This window comes from Phascolarctos cinereus, unplaced genomic scaffold (assembly GCF_003287225.1).
Source record: "Phascolarctos cinereus isolate Bilbo 61053 unplaced genomic scaffold, phaCin_HiC Scaffold_4;HRSCAF=312, whole genome shotgun sequence".
Classification (NCBI taxonomy): Eukaryota; Metazoa; Chordata; class Mammalia; order Diprotodontia; family Phascolarctidae; genus Phascolarctos; species Phascolarctos cinereus.
The window spans coordinates 220,894,486-220,913,880 of record NW_027555847.1 but is presented as its reverse complement, the minus strand read 5'-3'; the positions used below and the strand labels follow the sequence as shown (position 1 = coordinate 220,913,880).

Genomic DNA, 19,395 nt, shown 5'->3' with positions numbered 1-19,395 from the left:
TTCTTCTCTAATTTCCCATAGCCTGCAGAGAGTAGCAAGACCAGCAGAGGGCACACCAAACACAGCTTTCTGAATTTTCCTCCAACAACCTGGCTGTTGAGGTTTGTTTTTAAATCAAATGCGGCAGCAGCGGCATCACCATCATCACCATCATCACCACCACTACCACCACCCCCAACAATAATAATGATAGCAAACATTTATATAGTGCTTTAAAGATTGCAAAGGGCTTTATAAGTATTAACTCAATTTATCCTCACAACAACCTTGGGAGGTAGGTGCTATTATTATCCCCATTTTATAGATGGGGAAACTGAGATAGACATTGGTTAAATGAGTTGCCCAGGAATATATAGTTAACAAGTGTCTCCGGGTCTAGCTCGAGGCACTGGGAGGACAAAATCAAAATGAAACAGTTCCTCTTCTATTGGGGGGACACTGTGTATGTGTGTTCATGTTCTTGTGCGTTTACATACAAAATAAATATAAGGTAATTTTGAAGGGCAAAACAGCTGGGGAGATCAGGGATGTCCTCATGTAGATTTGGTACCTTTTTTCTAAGAGAAAATCTCAGAGTCCAGAATCACTTCCAACTCCCAAAAAATGAAAGTTCCAAGGATTATTTTAGAGGCTCACTTTGGAAAGAGAAAGGGATTTGAGTCAGGAGCCAGCTATTTGTTTTCCCATTCACAAGGCTGTCTCTATATTCATAATAATAAAAGGATGTGCATAGCTAGCCCTTTACAACTTACCACAACAATTAGGTGAGATAGATACTACAGTCAGTCAACTAACAGTTATATAACACCCTTAAAATATTATTATCCCCGTTTTAAAGGTTGGGGAAACTGAGGCAGAGAAGTGAAGTGATCTTATCACAGCCATATAGCTAATAAGTAACAAGAACCCAGCTCTCCTAACTCCACATTCAGTGTCCTCTCCAGAACACTGTGCTGTCTTTCAACCAGGCAGCCATCAACAATGTATTATCTCAGGAATACATAGAAATCTCCCTTGCCTGTTTTCCTCATTCACTGGTGCCTGAAATGCTTTTTAAAAGAGATAAATTCTTTCTTTCTAATCTCAGGGATAAGCTTTGAAAGGAAAATCACCAGGGAGAGCAAACTAGTATTGATTTCAATTCGTATTAAGGTATGGGGGGCATCTTTTGTTTCATCAAGAACAGATTGTGTTGAAGGAGGTAGAGGGGAATTAAAGAAAGAACATCTTCCCATTGGTTGGGTGAGGGTGAGGGGTGGGCAAAGGGAACCCTGCACTCTCTGGTCTCTTCCAGGTTAAGGAAAGAAGAGCAGTGGCCTTCAGCCCCTGGACACTCTACCCCAGAACCTGCTTGGAGATCTGTGTGCTTTCCTTTGTGGAGACTGTCCCTCCTGGGATCAGGCATTTCAGACATGACAGCTATCTTCAAATATCTGAACAGCAGTCAATTCAAGAAGGTAGGTGGTACAGTGTATAGAGCACTGGGCCTGGCAGTAGGAAGACCTAAGTTCAAATTAGTGAGGCAGAATTGCATTAAGTCATCAGCCTCACGCTCTCTTCCTGAATCATTGAAGTCCAAAAGTCCATTTAAATTTGAAAAATCAAGTCCAAAAGTCGAGATGATTGGTGATGGCTTAGGATGCAGTGGATGACCTTGGTGTCTTCAATGTCTGAACAAGCTCTAAGCTTGTTCACAGCACCTACTTCAGCCTCCTTCATGGCCACTGGAGCAAAATGTTCTCATCCATCCATTCAGCTGGGGAAGTTTTCACATGCTTGGTAGACACCCCCCTAACTCACAGATGGGTTTGAAACCTTCAACCTGGTTTAGCCCATCTCCAGGAGACATTTAAGACATTACTAAGACATTAATACTAATGAGATATTAAGTCCAGGGTCACATAGCCAGTATGTGTCAGAGGCAGAACTTAAGCCCAGGTCTTCTTGACTTCAAGGCCAGCTCACTATTCATGACCAACGTGATATTGCTTCTGCTTACTTATTGTGTGGAGTTATTTGATAAAATAGCTAGTAAGCATGTGAAATTGGTCATCACTTGTACTAATTCTATGGTCTACCATGGCTCCACGGTTCATAAGCTGAAGACCTTTTATCATGGATCCCAAAGCTAGATCATAGATTATTTTTGCCTTTCTTTGTATCCCCAGTGCTTAGCACTGTACTGGTACAAAGTGGGCACTTGATAAATGCTTAATAAATGCTTGTTGACTGATCAACAGAACTAGAAGAAATCTTCTTGTTTTACAAATGAGGAAACTGAGGTCTAGGGAAGTTAAGTGATTTGCCCCCAAATCACAAAAGGCAGGATTTGAACCCATGTCCCATTATATTCTGGGAAATCCCTAGGACACCCTGAGAAGACCTCTTATAATCACTATCCTATCTCAATTTCTATAGATGACTTACCAACTTTCTGGTTTATCCCTGAAAAATTTACTATCCCAATGTACAGTCCTTCTGCCCCATACATATATGGTTCTGGGCCCCCTTAGCATCCATGTACTGAGGTAGTGAAGGCAAATAAGTGAATGAAAAAGCTAGTTGTGTCAAGCACTGTGCTAAGCACAGAGGACACACTCAGAAAAACTGGGATAGTCTCTGCCTTTAAGGAGCCTATGTTCTAATTAGGGGAGAGCACACAGAAAGAAAGCAGAGTTTTCCATCAGGATGGATAGAAAGGTCTGGAAACCCTAAAGCAGGGGTGGGAACCTCCCTCAAGGCTGCATGTGGCCTCAAAGGTTCAGTGGAGGAACAAATGGGAAGGTCCAGGAGTCCTTAAAATAAGTCAGGGGGTCAGATGTGGGTGTTGGGTGGTCAAAATCTACCTCTAAACCAACAAATTAGAAGAGCAAATCTACTGGGGTGAGAGGGAGGAGGACAGGGTCAATGTATTATGCATATGCATGCCAGAGCCTAATTGAAAATATTTTGGGATGATCTTAGATGCTTTGGTGGAGGGAGAGAGGGGAAGGAGTTCCTATTTTACTTCAAAAAATCACGAATTACATGTAATGTGAATTTTGTCTTTATAAGATTATAGGCTATAGTCTAGATTTCATATACATATATGTGTGCATGTATATATGTGTGTATATGTATGTATAAATGTGTATATACATATGTGTGTGTATCTCGTCTCCTAACACAATGTCATTTTTCAGTCCTATTTGACTCTTCATGATCCTATTTGGGGTTTTCTTGCCAAAGATACTAGAGTAATTTGTTCTTTCCTTCTTCAGCTTATTTTACAGATGAAGAAACTGAGGCAAACAGAGTGATCAGGATAACTTTAACTAGAAGCTTAATAAATGTAAATTAATTGCCACAACAAGGAAAGGAGCCCAAAAGGTGCCTTGGTCAGCAAATATGAAAAGATATGGCTGCCAAAGGGAACACTGAATTAGACTATAAACTTGTTTGTAAAATCTTAAGGAAAACAATGATGGATGATTATGAGAAAATCAGTAAAGGATAAATAAAACTAGTTTAAAGAAAGCTTGGCTGAAGTAAGCAGAATGAGGGGAAAATATGCAGAGTGACTCAAACAATGTAAATGCAAATATTAAACAATCAAAACTAGATACTGCAAAATTACAGCAATCCAGTCTGTCTCCACTGTTATTGTTGAGTTGGGTCCAACTCTTTGTGACCCCATCTGGAGTTTTCTTAGCAAAGCTACTGAAGAGGTTTGGCACTTCTTTTTCCAGATGAGGCAACTGAGGCAACCAGGTTAAGTGATTTGCCCAGGGTCACATAGCTAGGAAGTGTCTAAGGGTGGATCTGAATTTATGCTCTATCCTCTGTGCCACCTAGCTGGCCTACTGTTTCCACTCTGTTGAATGAAAAACCAGAGAAACAGAGTTTCCAGGCAATTAATAATCAATTTATTAATTAGTTTAGCTAATAATCAATAAATTGATGATCAGTAGTTTCTCTTGGTAACTAAAGACCTAATGGAGACCCTGAATGCCTTATTTTTTGAAAGGGAATGCCCCTGACAGGATAAATCAACCCTGATTGGTGGACATTTAATGAGGAGGTGGACTAAAAGTCTTCTGCTCCTCCTGCTAAGAACATGACTTGATCATGAGACTTAGCAGCCTCTAGCAATCTGGGCAGTGGAATCCATCTCTACACAGACCATTCGGGTTGATTTTCTCCTTCATTAGCTGGGTCACCCTAAACTCTAATGGAGGGGTGCAAGGACATGGGCTCGTTACTTTGGGGCAAGAATTCACCTAGATTAGATTGTGTTTATACTCTAAACAGAATTGAGGTCTCCTAGTTGGGTGGGGTCTGGCCCAAGACTGAGGGGCTTGTTCCCCAAGAATGAGGGCAGCTGTGTCCTTCAGAGACTAGCTGACTAATCTACAGGGGCTGCTCCTTGATTGAGGAGACAAAAAGCCTAGATCCCAATTAATAATGGATTATTAATAGAAAATTTCTCTCAACTCCCAACAAAGAAGAGACATAAGAAGACATCTTCTTTCCTTCTTTTTAGAGGGGAGGAGACTGTAGTTCATGGGCATGAAATATTACATAAATTACATATTACATAAATATTACATTTTTGATGTGTTGGTTAACTGGATTGTTTTTCCTCTTTTTTCCCCCCCCTTCTTTGTTATAATGGATTCTCTACTGAAGGGAAGGTGAAGGATATTTTGGGAAATGTAGGTGCTGCAAGAACGACAGATATCAATAAAATTTTATTTTAAAAAATAATGTAAACCTGATATCCCACTAAGCAAAATCATCCCAAGTGCATTTAAGGCTGAGAATGAAAAAGAGGATGACAAAACAGAAGGAGATGGAAAAGATTTGTAAAAATTATAAAAATTGCCAGGAGCCAAGATGGCAGAGTAAAAAGGTAGTCGCTCTCACCCTCCCCATTAACCTTTGAAAATCCAGAAAATATCACCCCAGAAAAAAACAAAACAAAACCCTGGTATAGCTGAACTAGAAGAAAGATGGGGAGCAGCAGTGCAGCAGCCCAGCAAATGGGTCTCCCAGTGCCTCAGCAAAAATAAGCAAAGCAGCACTACAAAAAGCCCCCAGGCAGATAAGCACCCTGCAGCATTCATCTGAAAGGAGCTGAAGAAAGAAACCTAAAGTCTTCCTAAAGTCTGAGCCTTACTGATTCCAGCCCAACACCAGGTAAGCTGTCAGAACCTCCAACTGTCAACCAGGAAGAGATCCTGAAGCCCAGGTGGTAGAGCAGGCAAACACCAACACCTGGACCTCCAAGTGCCTCAGTGAGGGTGGGGCAACCAATAGAAACCAGCTCAGAAAACCACCAGGTGCCTCTGCACTCTACCACAAAGGAATCTCCCAGTGCATTAGCAGAAAGGAGGGAGACAATATTGCAAGGGGGCCCAGACAGATAAATGCCCTGCAGCACCCATCTAAAAGGAGCTGAAGAAAGCTAAAGGAAAGGAAAAGCAGGCAACCTAGAATTGCCTGAAAGTCCCAGCCTTGCTGATTCCAGTCCAACATGAGGTAAGCTGCCAGAACTCTACAGCCTCCAGTTGCCAACATAAGAGGCCCCAGCACACAAAGCCAATGACCAAGACTTAGGCTCCCAACACAAGAAGCTTGGGTCAGAGCTCTCTGTTCCCCAGCAGGAGAGCTCGATCTCTTTAAAGGCCAGGGAATAAAGAAACACCATGAGTAAAAAGAAACGTACCATAGATTCGTATTATGAGAAGAGTGAAGATCAAGACAGAAATTCTGAAGAGGACAACATTGTCAACAAACCCACATCTGCAGCATCAAAAGGGAATATGAACTGGTCTGAAGCCCAAAAAGCCTCCTTAGAAGAGTTCAAGAAGGATTTTAAAAGTCTAATGAGAGAGGTAGAAGAGTCCTTAAAATATACAATTTACCAATTGGAAAAAAAGTACACTGAAGAAAACAAGTCCCTAAAAAGCACAATTGGCAAACTGGAAAAAAAAGTACACTGAAGAAAACAAATCCCTTAAAAATACAATTGGCCAATTGGAGAAGGAAGTACAAAAACTAACAGAAGAAAACAATCTGTTAAAAACTAGAATTAGATAAATGGAAACTAATGACTCTATAAGAGAGCAAGAATCAGTCAAACAGAAACAAAAAAATGAAAAAATAGATGAAAACGTAAAATACCTCATCAGTAAAACAACTGACCTGGAAAGTCGATCCAGGAGAGACAATTTAAAAATCATTGGACTACCTGAAAATCATGATGGAAAAAAAGAGTCTGGACAATATCTTTCAGGAAATCATAAAGGAAAACTGCCCTGAAGTCCTAGAACCAGAAGGTAAAATAACCGTAGAAAGAATACATTGGTCACCACCTCAAAGAGATCCCAAATTGACAACGCCAAGGAATATAATAGCAAAATTCCAAAATTACCAGATAAAAGAGAAGGTGCAAGCAGCCAGAAAGAAACAATTTAAACATCATGGAACCACAGTAAGGGTTACACAGGACCTTGCAGCTTCTACATTAAAAGACCACAGGGAGTGGAACATGATATTCCATAGGGCAAAGGAGCTTGGATTGCAGCCAAAGATCAAATACCCTGCAAAAATGAGCATGATTTTTCAAGGGAGGAAATGAATATTCAATGAAATAGGGGACTTCCAAGCCTTCCTGATAAAAAGACCAGAGCTCAACAAAATTTGATCTTCAAGTACAAGATTCAAGAAAGACATAAAAGGTAAATGGGACAGAAATACAAAATGTTTTAAGGGACTGTTTACCTCCCTACAAGAGAAGATGACACTTGCATCTCTTGAGAACTGTATTGTTAGTACACCATGTTAAAAGAGTATACATAAAAGGGGTGGATATTAGTTGACTTTGATGTAATGATAAAAAAAATTTAATCAAGTGGGTTAAATGGATCCAAGTAAGTGGATTAGTCTGATCTTAGAAAATGTACTGAGAAAGCAGGAGGCAGACAAGGGTCAATTACATTACAGGAAAAGACAGAAAATCCTATTACAGCAGAGGGAAAGAAGGGGGGGGTGAGCATTGTTAGAACCTTACTCTCATCAGATTTGGCTCAAGAAGGGAATAAATTGAATAGTTAGGTATAGAAGTTTAACTTGCCCTATAGGCAGTAGGAGGAAAAAGGGGAAAGAAAAGGGAGGGGGCAATAGAAGGGAGGGAAGAAGCAGTAAGGCTAAAGGGGAAAAAAGGGAAAGGGAGGGAGGGACTGAGGGAGGCGGTGGTCAAAAGCAAAACACTAGTGAGAATTTGTACTTACAACTTCACTAATGTGAAAATATGTTTAATAGGAATGTAAATGTATAACATATATCAGATTGTGCACCGTCTTCGGAGGATGGTGGGGAGGAAGGGGAGAAAAATTTTAAACTCAAAAGCATGTGGAAGTGATTGTTGAATAAATCAAAATAAATTAATAAAATAAAGAAAAGAATTGACAGCAGTCATATGACTTACAAAATTTAAGAAGTCTCCTAAATTTATGGATGTCTCATTGAAATTCTAAGTATCTCTTACCACATAAACTTTTTCTTCCCTTGAAAAAAAATTATTAAAATTTCTTTCTCCATCAAGAACAAGAAAACACCCACACTTGGGCCTTAGCATCATAGACTCATTTGTGCCTCTGTGGTAGAAATGGTATTAAAGAAAACGAAGATGAGAAAATCAGCTAAATTGAAATAAGCATAAATAAAAATAAATAAAAAGTTCAAATCCATCCTCAAAACATTTATTAGCTTCTTGACCCAAGGCAAGTCACTTAACCCTTGTTTGTCTTTGTTTCTTCATCTGTTTAAAAAAAAAATGAGCTGAAGAAGGAAACAGCAAACCACTTCCAGTATCTTTGCCAAGAAAACCCCAAATTGAGTCACAAACTCAGGAAGATGAGTCTTCCTGACTCCAGACCAGGTAATCTGTCCACTGTGCCACCTAGTTTCCCTTAGAAAGTTGACCAGAGGGGCAGCTAGGTGGCACGTGGGTAGAGCACTGGCCCTGAAGTCAGGAGGACCTGAGTTCAAATCTGGATGCAGATCAAACACTTGACACTTATTAGCTGTGTGAGCCTGGGCAAGTCACTTAACCCCAATTGCCTTAAAAAAAAAAGTTGAACAGAGCACAAAGAAGTTGTGACTTGTCTAAGTTCATAGAGTCAGGATGTATCAGAGGAAAGAATTTTACCTACATTTTCCCAGCTTTGAGGCTGGTTCTTTATTCACTACAGCACACTTCCTTTACATAGAAAAAAAAAAGTAAAATCAGATATCAATAATAATGATAACAATGACAATAATAATAATACAAAGGGGAACCTAGGATTCCAAGTAGCTGAAAAATGATTTGAGCAGAAGTGGGATGACCAGCATTAAAACTGCTGATCTATTATTCCATCCTAGCTACCTGACAATCTTTGTGAAATGAAGTGCCCTCCTGGGTATAAATAGTCATTGCCAAGACTTGCTCTTTCTCAGCCTTCTGCTAGAAGTATGCTAATTAAGAAATAATACAATAGGAGAGGCAACTAGAAATATAAATGAAAAATCTGCCTCACCTCAAATTAGGTAGTATCTAAGCTTTCTAAGCTAAATTGAATATTCTTCCTTATCTGAAGTGTGGAAATTCCCTTTCTTAAAGGTCCAGCTCAGGTTGCCATTTCTTCCATAAAGTTTTCCATGATTCTGCCACACATATCCTGTGCATAGTAATTTTTCCCTCCTTAATTTTTTCTTAAAGTATTTTGTCAGGCTGTCTCCTTTACCATTATCATATCCTACTTTGTATCATACTTTTCTGTGGATAACTTTTCCTCCCTATTAGATTATAAACTCTTTGAGGAGAGGAATGTATTCTTTCTCATCCCTGAATCCCCAGCACATAGCAGGTTGCCTGGCACATAATTTGTGAAGGGAGGGAACAGGGAAGGAGGGGAATGGAACAAGCATTTATACAGCACCTACAAAGTTACGGGAACTGACAGTGATAAGTGACTTTATAAATACTATCTCATTTGAGCCTCAAAACTGCCCTGCAAAGTAAGGCTGTATACAGTAGTATAATAGATACTAAAGAGATGTATGTTGAGTTAAATTGAATGAAATTCTAATTACTTTTAAGCCAGAACTGCTAGATCCCCTTTTGGTCCCAGATCCAAATGATGTTTCTCCATCCCGCATATTCTGCAAATTATGTTTGGGATTCACCCTCCTGGGGACAGAAGCAATCAGAAAGCCTCCTAGGATTGCAAATGATAATAGCTTTATTTATAAAGCACTTTAAGTTTGCGAAGTATTTTACCTACTTTATTTCATGCCTGGTTGTCCCACGCACATTAATAAACAACCACTTAGTATGTGAACTAGATTATTCCCCCTAGAGGAAAAACCAAGTAAATCCAAAATAGGTACAATGTTCCCATCACTTCAAAAATTAGAGTAATTTAACTACCCAAAAGCAAACAAAATGCACGACATTTTAAAATGAATTAAATAAACTAGCTTTGAAACTCCATGCCAAACCTCAACCAGTCAGTAGAAACTAATAAATGTGCCTGCCTAACCTAAGAGAACCCGGACTCAGCATGCAGCACTTCATTGATATGCCTAATATTCTGTTGTTCTGTGCCCTCCTCCTCCTCCTCTGATGTGAATTTCAGCTTCTTCAATGTGATCCTGTGACCCTGATTGGTGCAATACCTCTAGGCACTCCTAGATCTACCAGGAGGCACTCTGGCCATCTCCCAGTCATAATAACCCTGTACACATACCTCTTGGTCTGGTAACAATAACCAAGCAATGGTACCAGTCCTGGAAAGGATGTGTCAGCTATCCAATACTCCACTCAACATCCCTGTGATTTCCCTGACAAAAACAGCCCTCCTTGGCCACCACACTCCTGTATGTATGATCTTCTCCCTAAAGTGTAAGCTCTATGAGGGCAGGGACTATCTTGCTTTTCTACTCCTAGAGCTTAGCACAGTCCCTGGCACATTGTAAGTTCTGGAAAAATGCTTTTTTCACTCCTTTCTTTCTTCCTTCCTTCCTTCCTCCCTTCCTTTCTCTCTTCCTTTCTTTCTTCCTTTGTCCTTCTTTTCTTCCCCCACCTAAGTCTGTTCTGAATACGAAATGTCTTTTTGAGTCACCATCAATCTCTCCTCCCTTACCCAAGAGGGGTGATGGTGAAGAAACATTGTGACAAACATTTGTTCCATAACCCCTAATTAATCACAAAGACACTGCAATTCCTTAAAGAGATAGACAGTAATTGGTGACTGACAAGAGACAGAAGACCATGGATTCTTTTGCCTGCTGTCTTCCCCATGGGATCACAAAGACACAATGGGGTAAGTGATTGGGATGAGCCAACCTGAGCTTCCTCTTTAGATCAAGATGTGAGTGGCATCACATGGAGGCACCTAGGTGGTTCAGTGGCTATACTGAGGGCTGAGCCTGGAGTCAAGAAGACTTGAGTTCAAATTTGACCTTAGATACTTCCAGCTGTGTGACCCTGGGCAAGTCACTTAACCTTTGTCTGTTTTCAGTTTCCTCAACCGTTAAAAGGGGATAATAATAGCACCCACCAAGGCTGGGAGAATTAAATGAGATAATATTTACACATCACTTAGCACAGATATTAAGTGTTAAGAGGCACATAGTAGGTGGTTAACAAATGTTTGTTTCCTTCCTTCCACCCATCAAAGCTGTCACCCAACCCTCCCTATTTATGGCTTTAGATGTAGTCCCTCAGCATCTAAGCTAACGCCTTAGAACGGACAGCCTCAAAAGATCGGAGCTTCACCACATCTGGAGTGTTTTGCCTCTCTCTCTATTTCTATCTCCTTATGGTGGAAGATTCCTGGTTCCATGTTCCATAACTACAGATTCATTCCTCTTAGTGGAAAAAGAAGGGGAATTTTCCCCATTGATACAGAATAAAAACATTCCACCTCCCCCCAAGGTTAGAGAGAAATGAGAAAATACTGTATTTTAGTGATGTCTGATATTAAAGAACATCTTTCTTTGACAATCTCTAAGGACCATAACAATGGCCTAAGGAGCAGTGAAAGGGGTGGAAAGAGCACTGGAAAGAAGATTGGGGTTACAGAGATGGCCCTGTCATTAATTAACTTCATCATTTGCTTCAATTGCCTTATTGATAAAATGAGGATAATAATACTAATAGTATGTAATGTTTTTAATAGTAACACACAATAAATGTCATGAAGTAGTAGGTAATGGTAACACTAATACTAATAGCATGTAATGGGAAGATGATTGGACCAAAATTCAGAAGATCTAGATTCCAGACCTAGTCCTATCATTAATTAGCTGTATAATCTGGGGAAAATTAATTAACTTTTATCAGTGTTATCTTCCTCCTCTGTACCATGAGGAGGTTGCCAAAAAATATTATCTTTAGGATTCCTCTTAACTCTTCCATTTTTATAATTCTAATGCCTCCTCTAATACTGAGGTCCCTCCACGCCTAGTACGACTGTCCACCTGACCTCTTCATCTAAAATCATAGAATCCTCTCCCTAGAGCTGGAAAGGTCTTTATAGATCACCTAGTCTAACTTCATCATTTTAAAGATGAGTAAACTGAGGCCAAAGAAGGTTAAGTGATGCACCAAGGTCACTTGTAAGTAGCAAGTCTGAGATTCAAACTTAGGACTCCAGTTTTCAATATACCATGATGTTTCTTGGATCCTGTTTCCCAAGTCAGAGCTGGTGATACCCAGCCTAGGCAGTAGCCCTTTGGTCCCACTCTGTCTACACACAAAAAAAAAGAGACTTGGGGTATGCCTGACAGAAGACCATCAAGGACCCAAGTCAATTCAGCAAGAATTCACTAAATGCTTTCTATGTGCCTGGAATCGTGCTAAGCACTGGGGATACAAATGCAAAAATGAATCAGTCCTTACCCTGAAGGATTTTACACTCTACCTATCATACAAGAGCACAACACCAGGAAATGCTCCAGATACTGAAAGTCCTTCTTTAGCCCCATTTTCTTTCTACACAATGGTTGTAGAGGACAAGTGGTAGATTTGTTTTGGGTGGTTTTAACTCACTCCCCTTTCCTACACCCTCCCAACATAACCACTTCCATCCCCCAGTCCTCAATTATTTGAACTCCTCCACTGAAACTTCAAAGCTAGAAATTCAGAAGGGGATTTCCACACCCTACTTTTTTTCATTGGCCAGGAGGGCTAAGGACCTTCTAATATGGGGGAGTCCTGGAGGTGAAGGCCATTACTGTTATCCAAAGCTCATAGCTTGGGTTAATTAACTTAGCATCACTAACCTTCCCATCTCCTTTAGGAATGTGTTTCATTAGTCATTGCTTCTCTCTCATCATCAACTTCTCCCTATCTACTGCTTCTTTCCCTGTTCACTACAAACATGTTCAGGTCTGCTTTACCCTTACAAAAAATCAAACTTCCCTACCCTGCTATCCCCTCAAATTATCATATGATAATCCTTTGTGCCTCCTCCCCCACCACCTCTGCTCATGCCAAACTTTTGGAAAGTCATCTACACATGCTGCCTCCATTTTCTTACTACTAACTCATCCCTTTGTAAACTGGCTTCTGACCCCATTATTCTATTGAAATAGCTCTCTCTAAGGGCACCAATAACTTTTAAGTTGTCAGATCTAATGCTCTTTTCTCAGTTCTCATCCTCCTTTATCCTTATTGATACTGGTGACTAGCCCTTCTTCCTAAAGAGCCTCTCCTCCCTTGGACGTTAGGCACTCTACCAAGTGGCCAGTAGAAGAGATGTGGTGGTTCCATTATACTCTACCCAGATCAGATAACAGCTGAAGTTTTCTTTTCACTCTAGGGACATTTTAGGAAGAATATTAATAGGTTGAACAATGTCCAGTGGAGGGCAAAGAGGATGGTAAAGAGCCTTGAGATCAACCCATATGAAAAGTGGTTGGAGGGACTGAGGTTGTTTAGACTGAAGATGAGAAGACTTAGGAGGAGATGTAATTAATAATAACAACTTTTACTTAGAACTTACTATTACCAAACACTATGCTAAGAGCTTTACAATAATTATCTCATTTAATCCTCACAACAACAGTAGATGATATTCATTATCCCCATTTTGTAGTTAAGGAAACTAAGACAAGCAGATTCAGTGACTCAGGATCTACAAGGAGGCACTCTGGCCATCTCCCAGTCATAATAACCCTGTACACATACTTCTTGGTCTGGTAACAATAACCAAGTAATGTCTTCTTAACTCCAAGTCCAGAGGTTTATCCACTTGGAAGTCATGTAGAAGAGAGATCAAATTTGTGCTGCTTGGTCCTAGAAGGTAGAAGTAGGTACAAAAAATGGATAGAAACTGCAAAGAGACAAATTTAGACTCGATATAAGTGAAAACCCAGAGCAAACCAAAGTGGTAGGGGCTATTTTGGAAGATATTGGTTTCCCCATATATCCAATCAGTAGTCAAATTTCAATGTTCCTACCTTCACATCTCTCACATATGACTCCTCTATTCTCACCACCTTAGGCCCTAATCACCTGGATTATTACAATGGCCTCTTAATTGGTCTCCCAGTCTAGTCTCTCCACACTCCAATACATCCTTCACAAAGCTGCCAAAGTGATTTATCTTAAGCACAGATGTAACCTTCCCTTACTCAATACATTCCAATGGCCCACTATTGCTTCTAGGTTAAGATATAATTTCCTTTGTTTGGATGCTAAAGCCAACTCACCCTCAACCTATCTTTCCAGCTTCATTATATTTTACCACTTTCCCGAAACTCTTCAGTCTAGAAAAACTAGCGTTCCCTCTGTTCTTCACTCATAACACTCCATTTCCCACCTTATTGACTATGCACTGGCTTCAAATTCCCCATGCCTGGAATGCACTGCCTACTGACCTCCACCTCATAGTATCCCTCACTTCTTTCAGGGCAAAGTCCATCACCATACCCTACATGAAGCCTTTCCTGATCTCTCAACTACCCTACAACTACTACACACACACACACACATATGTGGGGGGGGTATGTATGTGTATATACACATATACATATATTATAGATAGATACTTTGACACATGTATGCATGTATATGCAGAACCCCCTGATGGAATATAAGCTCCTTGAGAGCAGGGATGTTTTATTTTTATTTTTGTATTCTCAATATCTAACAGTGACTGACATGTGGTAGGAACTTGATAAACACTTGTTGATTGATTCCTCTTGTTTGGAGATCTTTGAGTAAAGACTGAATGAGCACTCGTTGGTTATGTTGTAGAAGAAATCTTTGTTTAAGTACTGGTTGGACTAGATGAACCCTGAAGTTCCTTCCAACTCAGAGATTCTGTGACTCCTCTCACTCTCATTCCTACCTATATAACCATTTTTTCAGTCTCTGATGGTTCGTACTCCTCTTCTAATCCCTCTCCACATTCTCTCTTTTGAAAATAGCATCCACTTCTACGGCTTCAATTATCACCTCTATGCAAATGCTTCCCAAATCTATGTACTGAGTTTTAAAATCTCCCTAACTCCAATCCCACAATTGCCTACAGGATATCGTTATTTAGATAGTCTCATCCCTCCCGCAACTTCAAATCCACCATGTCCAAAATTGAATCTCTCCTCCTCCCCCTCCCAAACCTGTCTCTCTTCCTCTTTTGTGGGAAAGAGACGCTGTGGTTGGAGGTGGTGGGCACAAGGGGAGTTACCCAACCACAGCTGTGGGTATCTGCAGAAGCAGCAGGGAGAGAGGTAGGGATTGCTTCAGGTGCCTTTCCTGCAATCAAGAGGAGAATCTAGAAATCGGCTTAGAATGTTCTTCAGAGCGCTCTCAAGAGAAGGGAACGAGGCTCCTCCCTTGAGGTAGAGGTTATTGGGACAGTGGCTGGGACAGAGTTGGAGAGCGCTCACCTTCGTAGAAGGAAGAGGGAGCTGTCCCTTCAGTACTAGCTGTTCCTGTTCGACACCCGCCCCAGCCGGTGGATTTTGCCGAGGGAGGGGGCCGGGGCCGCGGGGAGGGTGTCGGGCAGTGGAGAGAGAAGAGACACAGAAACTATCCTCAACCCCGGACATTATAGGAGCCCCCGAAGCAGCCCCTGCTCTCCCCTTTTTGGCAGGTGGAGGGGCAGTGAGTATGTCTTCAGACGCGGCTCCACCCATAAAAGCTTAGGGCCATTGCAATAAAAGTTGTCCCCACCCTACCACTCTCCCAGAAGGAAGGTAAAGACATCAGAAGCTCTGCCTTCAGCCGGGAGTCCAGGCTTCACCTTCCGAGGCAAAGCGTTATCCCCACTCAGGGGCTACCGGAATGAATAGGTGAGCAGATAAACCTGGGGTGGAGAGGGGGTAGATAAAAGAATAACTCTGTGTTCTAGGAGGTCCGCGAGAGGGTTGCAGTCTGGGAGGACTGGGGAAAAGACAACGCCTGAGAGGGCGTTGGCGGAGACGCAGCAGTCCGGGAGAGGAAATATCATAGTGAGGACAGTATGAGGACAGTAGTAGGCGATGGAAATGGACGATACTCCTTATCCCGAGTACGGAAAAAGAAGGCTCTGGAGACACACCCTTTTGGTGTGATGAGGAAGGAAGGAAGAGCCGGTGATACTTCCATTTGGGATGAGGAATGAAAAGGAGGGATGGGAAAATAAACCCTTCGAGGCGAGAGAAGAAAACACCACGCTGGGAATAGAGAGGTGGGAGGGGAGAAGAGATTTCTTTTTAAAAAATCCTAACTCTTCCCTACGTCCTCTTCAGGAGCTGGGCATCACTGGTCCATAGTAGAAAGGAAAAAGCGAGAGGCAGAAGACATACATACCCTAAGTGTGTCAGGGTTCCGAGAGGCTCTTTCCTCCACAGGTCACGGCCTCCAGCACACCTCAGGAGCCCGCAAAACTGTCCCGTGCACCCCTCTCTCGTAGTCTAAAATGGGATATCTGCCCTCCCCAACCCATCTCCAGATCCATAGGTGATCCCCAGCACAAACAGAAGTAGAGAGAAGAGCTAAGGGAAGGGATATCTGGTGAGAGGGATTGTGGGGACGAGAAAATCCAGAGAAAATCTATTCAGAATGAGTTTGGAGGGTCTGTTTCCCAGGGTGCCAGATTCCTGATCCTCATCCTTTCCTAGGCTCAAACCGAACTTCACTGGGCCCTGGAAGACACCCTGGATCTCCTAAATTCACCGAGTTTATTATGGACACCACCTACCTGATCTCCCCCGCCAAAGGGGAGAACACTACCCTGCAGGTGACTGCAGGCAACCACAGTTTGGGAAACCTGAGCTGGGAGGAGCTGGAAGACCTGTTCTTCCTTTTCGCCAGGGAGCCTGTGGCCATCAGCCTCACAGCTCTCTACCTGCTCTCCTTTTTCGTGGGCCTAGCTGGCAACACTGCGTCCTTATGGGTTCTGCTGTCTGGGGAGAAGCGCAGGGCTGGACGCTCTGGGACGGCTCGGGACGGTCCCAGTCCCACTCGCCGCCTGCTGGCCAACCTGGCGGTGTGTGACCTATTGGTGGTGTGCATCTGCATGCCCCTGACCGTGGGCAACGTGCTCTACAAGGCCTGGGTCTTCGGGGACTTCCTGTGCCGTGCTGCACCCTTCGTGCAAGCGCTAACGGTAGCCGCTAGCACCCTGAGCCTCACTGCCATCAGTCTGCACCGTTACTACGGAGTCCGGCGGCCCCTGCGCTCTCGGGCGTCTTGTACCCGCGGCCGCGCCCTCGCCACAATCCTTTCGGTCTGGGCAGTGTCGGCGGCTATCTGCCTGCCCTTGGCCTTTGCCCACAGGCGGACTGAGATCGGGCCGGTGGAGGGGCTGCCGCTGGCCTTCCCTATTTGCCGTGAAGTGTGGCCTGGGGCGCGGCTGAAGCAGGCCTATAGTTGCCTCCTCTTCGGGTTGCTCTACTGCCTGCCAGTGTTCTTCAACCTGGGCTTGGGCTGGCTGACTGTGAGGAGACTCCAGGATCCACCGGGACCCTGGGCTCGACGCCCCAGGGAGGGTGCAGGGCCTTGGCCATCACCGCCGGCTCTGCCCACTTCGAGGCTGAAGGTGAGGAGGCGAGTGGCTCACATGGTAATTGCTCTGGTCACCCTGTTCGCTGTCACCTGGCTGCCAGTCTACCTGCTGGACATCTGGATCGACTTCCACATGACGGACTGGTCCCCCGACTTCCACACCCCAGACTGGTCCCCCAGGAAGCCTACTGCAGCCTGGGTTCTGCAACTGAGGCCCTTCGCCCAGTGGCTGGGCCTCACCAACTCCAGCCTCAATCCACTCTGTTATTGCTTCGTGGGGAGTCTGGCGCGAACCGCCCGCCAGGTGAAGCACCGCTATCGCTAGAGGCTCAGCTACCTGTTCCGACCCTCCATCTCCGAGGGAACTCCCTTGAGAGAATGGGGCACCGAGGCAGAAGGCAAGGATGTGACTCCCTCCCCCTGGGTTTCCCAGCAAGAGGCTGTTGACTGAAGGGCGGAGAAAGTTCCCTTTCATCTGTTCCCCTTTCCTGGCAAATCCTTGGACTAGAAGAGGGAGTGAGACTGCTGATTTTGGAGAGTTCTCTTCTCTGCCTGGAGGTGAACGGGAGGAGAGCTGCTCTCAAGGTTATGCCCTCTCCACAACCTCCTACTGTGTCGGCCAGTTCCTCTCCTTCAGCCACATTTCCATCTGGTAAATCAAGTCTGTGTCCAGGTCCATACTCATTTCCTCCTTATCTAACCAGAGCTTCAAGGGATTGTGACATTTGGTTGAAGGTGAGGCCTGATGGGTCCTGGGATTGAGAAAATATGGGAAAGCTGTCTATAATCCTTCCATTTTGGACAGAGTTGGAGCCTCTTCCCACCCAATCCATGTTACTTCCACTCCTAGCTTGACTGGTCCTCTGATCCCAGGACATTCAGGTAGTTCCCAGAGAGGTTAAGACCCATAGAAAGGGAAAAGTGTGACATTGAAGTTGGGAGAGTAATCTTAGGCTCTTTATGGTCTCCCCCCTTGTGGTAGAAATCTCTTATGAAGCTGCTGTCAGCCAGAGGGTTTGGGAAAGCTGGCAGGGAGGAAATGTCCCCTATAATCAACCCACCAAACAGACTGGAGACCTAGTGATCCCAGAACAAAGGTGCAGTCATTGATAAAAGGTCCTTTGTGATCAGGTACTCTTCTCTGCTCAACTACTGAACCTAGCAAAGTAAAGGCTAACAACCCTACTGAGCCTCACAGGAGTGGTCACTTTTATCCTCTAGGAGTATGTGTTGAGGTGGGCAGAGCAATGGCAGGGGACACAATGAAAGGTCTCAGAAAAGTTGGTGTGAAGCCCCTACACTTCTATTTACTAACACTTAACTCTAAACAAATCACCTCTCTGGGCCTTAGTTTCTTCATTTGTAAAAATTAGAATGCCTACCTCACAGTGTTGTTGCAGGGAGAATGCTTTGTAAAGTCTCTAGGGAAACATGAATCAACATTATTAAGAACAAAACCCAAGGGGTCAGTTGTCCTTTAGGAACTGTCTGAGATGGGCAGGCTGTTCTTTGCAAGATGCCTGTTAATCTAGTCCCTAAATCATTGTCAAGTTGTAAAAAGTCTCATGGCAGCTCCAAGAACCTTTCAGGTTGATTGCAAAACCCTGCTGTCATATTAACATGAATCATAATTAGTAGTAGCCCAGGATATTAGTGCTGGAAAAGGCCTTAGAGATCATCTAGCCAAGAGGTTCTTAATTTTTTTGTGTCATGGACCCCTTTGGTTATTTGGTGAAGCCTATGGACCCCTTCTCAGAATTAAAAAAAAAAACATAATTGAAGGAAATGCTGGACTTCAGTTGGATGTTAGTAAAAATAAAGGTGTAAATTTTTTCCCCAATCTAAGTTCACAGACCCTTGGTTAAGATATCTTGATCTATTCAAATTTTTGCATTTTACAGAGGACATGGAGATCTAGGAAGGAGTAAGGAACCTAAGGTCTCACAGCTAGTTAGTGGTATATGTAAGGCTAGAGTCCAGTTCTCCTGATTTCTAATCCAGGGCTATTTCCATTATACTACCAGCCTTTCAAATTCAATCAATTCCACAAGTATTTTTTAAATGGCTTTGCTAGGAGCTGGAGGAGGAGGAGGAGGGAGAGAGCAGATACAAAATCTCTATTCATCATTTTCATGTATAGCCAAATGCATTTGGGGCTCACCTAAGTACACACACTTTTAGAACAAAGACTCAAGGCTCTGCTATTTTCTTTCTTCCTTTTTCCTTTCAACTTTTTGCCTGTTCCTTCTACCACCACTACCTCCTCCTCTTCCCCCTCTCCCTCCCCCTTCCCTCTTGCTCCTAGGAAATCTTGCCAGACTGCTTCCACACTCTTAACCCTTGGTCTCCGAGGGAAAAAAAAAACC

General features: G+C 43.0%; 1 protein-coding gene across 1 annotated transcript; it reads left to right on the top strand.

Annotated features, from left to right (window-relative positions):
* Window positions 1-16,208: 16,208 nt before the first annotated feature.
* Window positions 16,209-17,480, top strand: LOC110200126 (QRFP-like peptide receptor). The gene is given in 1 exon segment (XM_020975280.1): window positions 16,209-17,480. A coding segment is annotated over 1 exon segment (1,272 nt).
* Window positions 17,481-19,395: the final 1,915 nt, after the last annotated feature.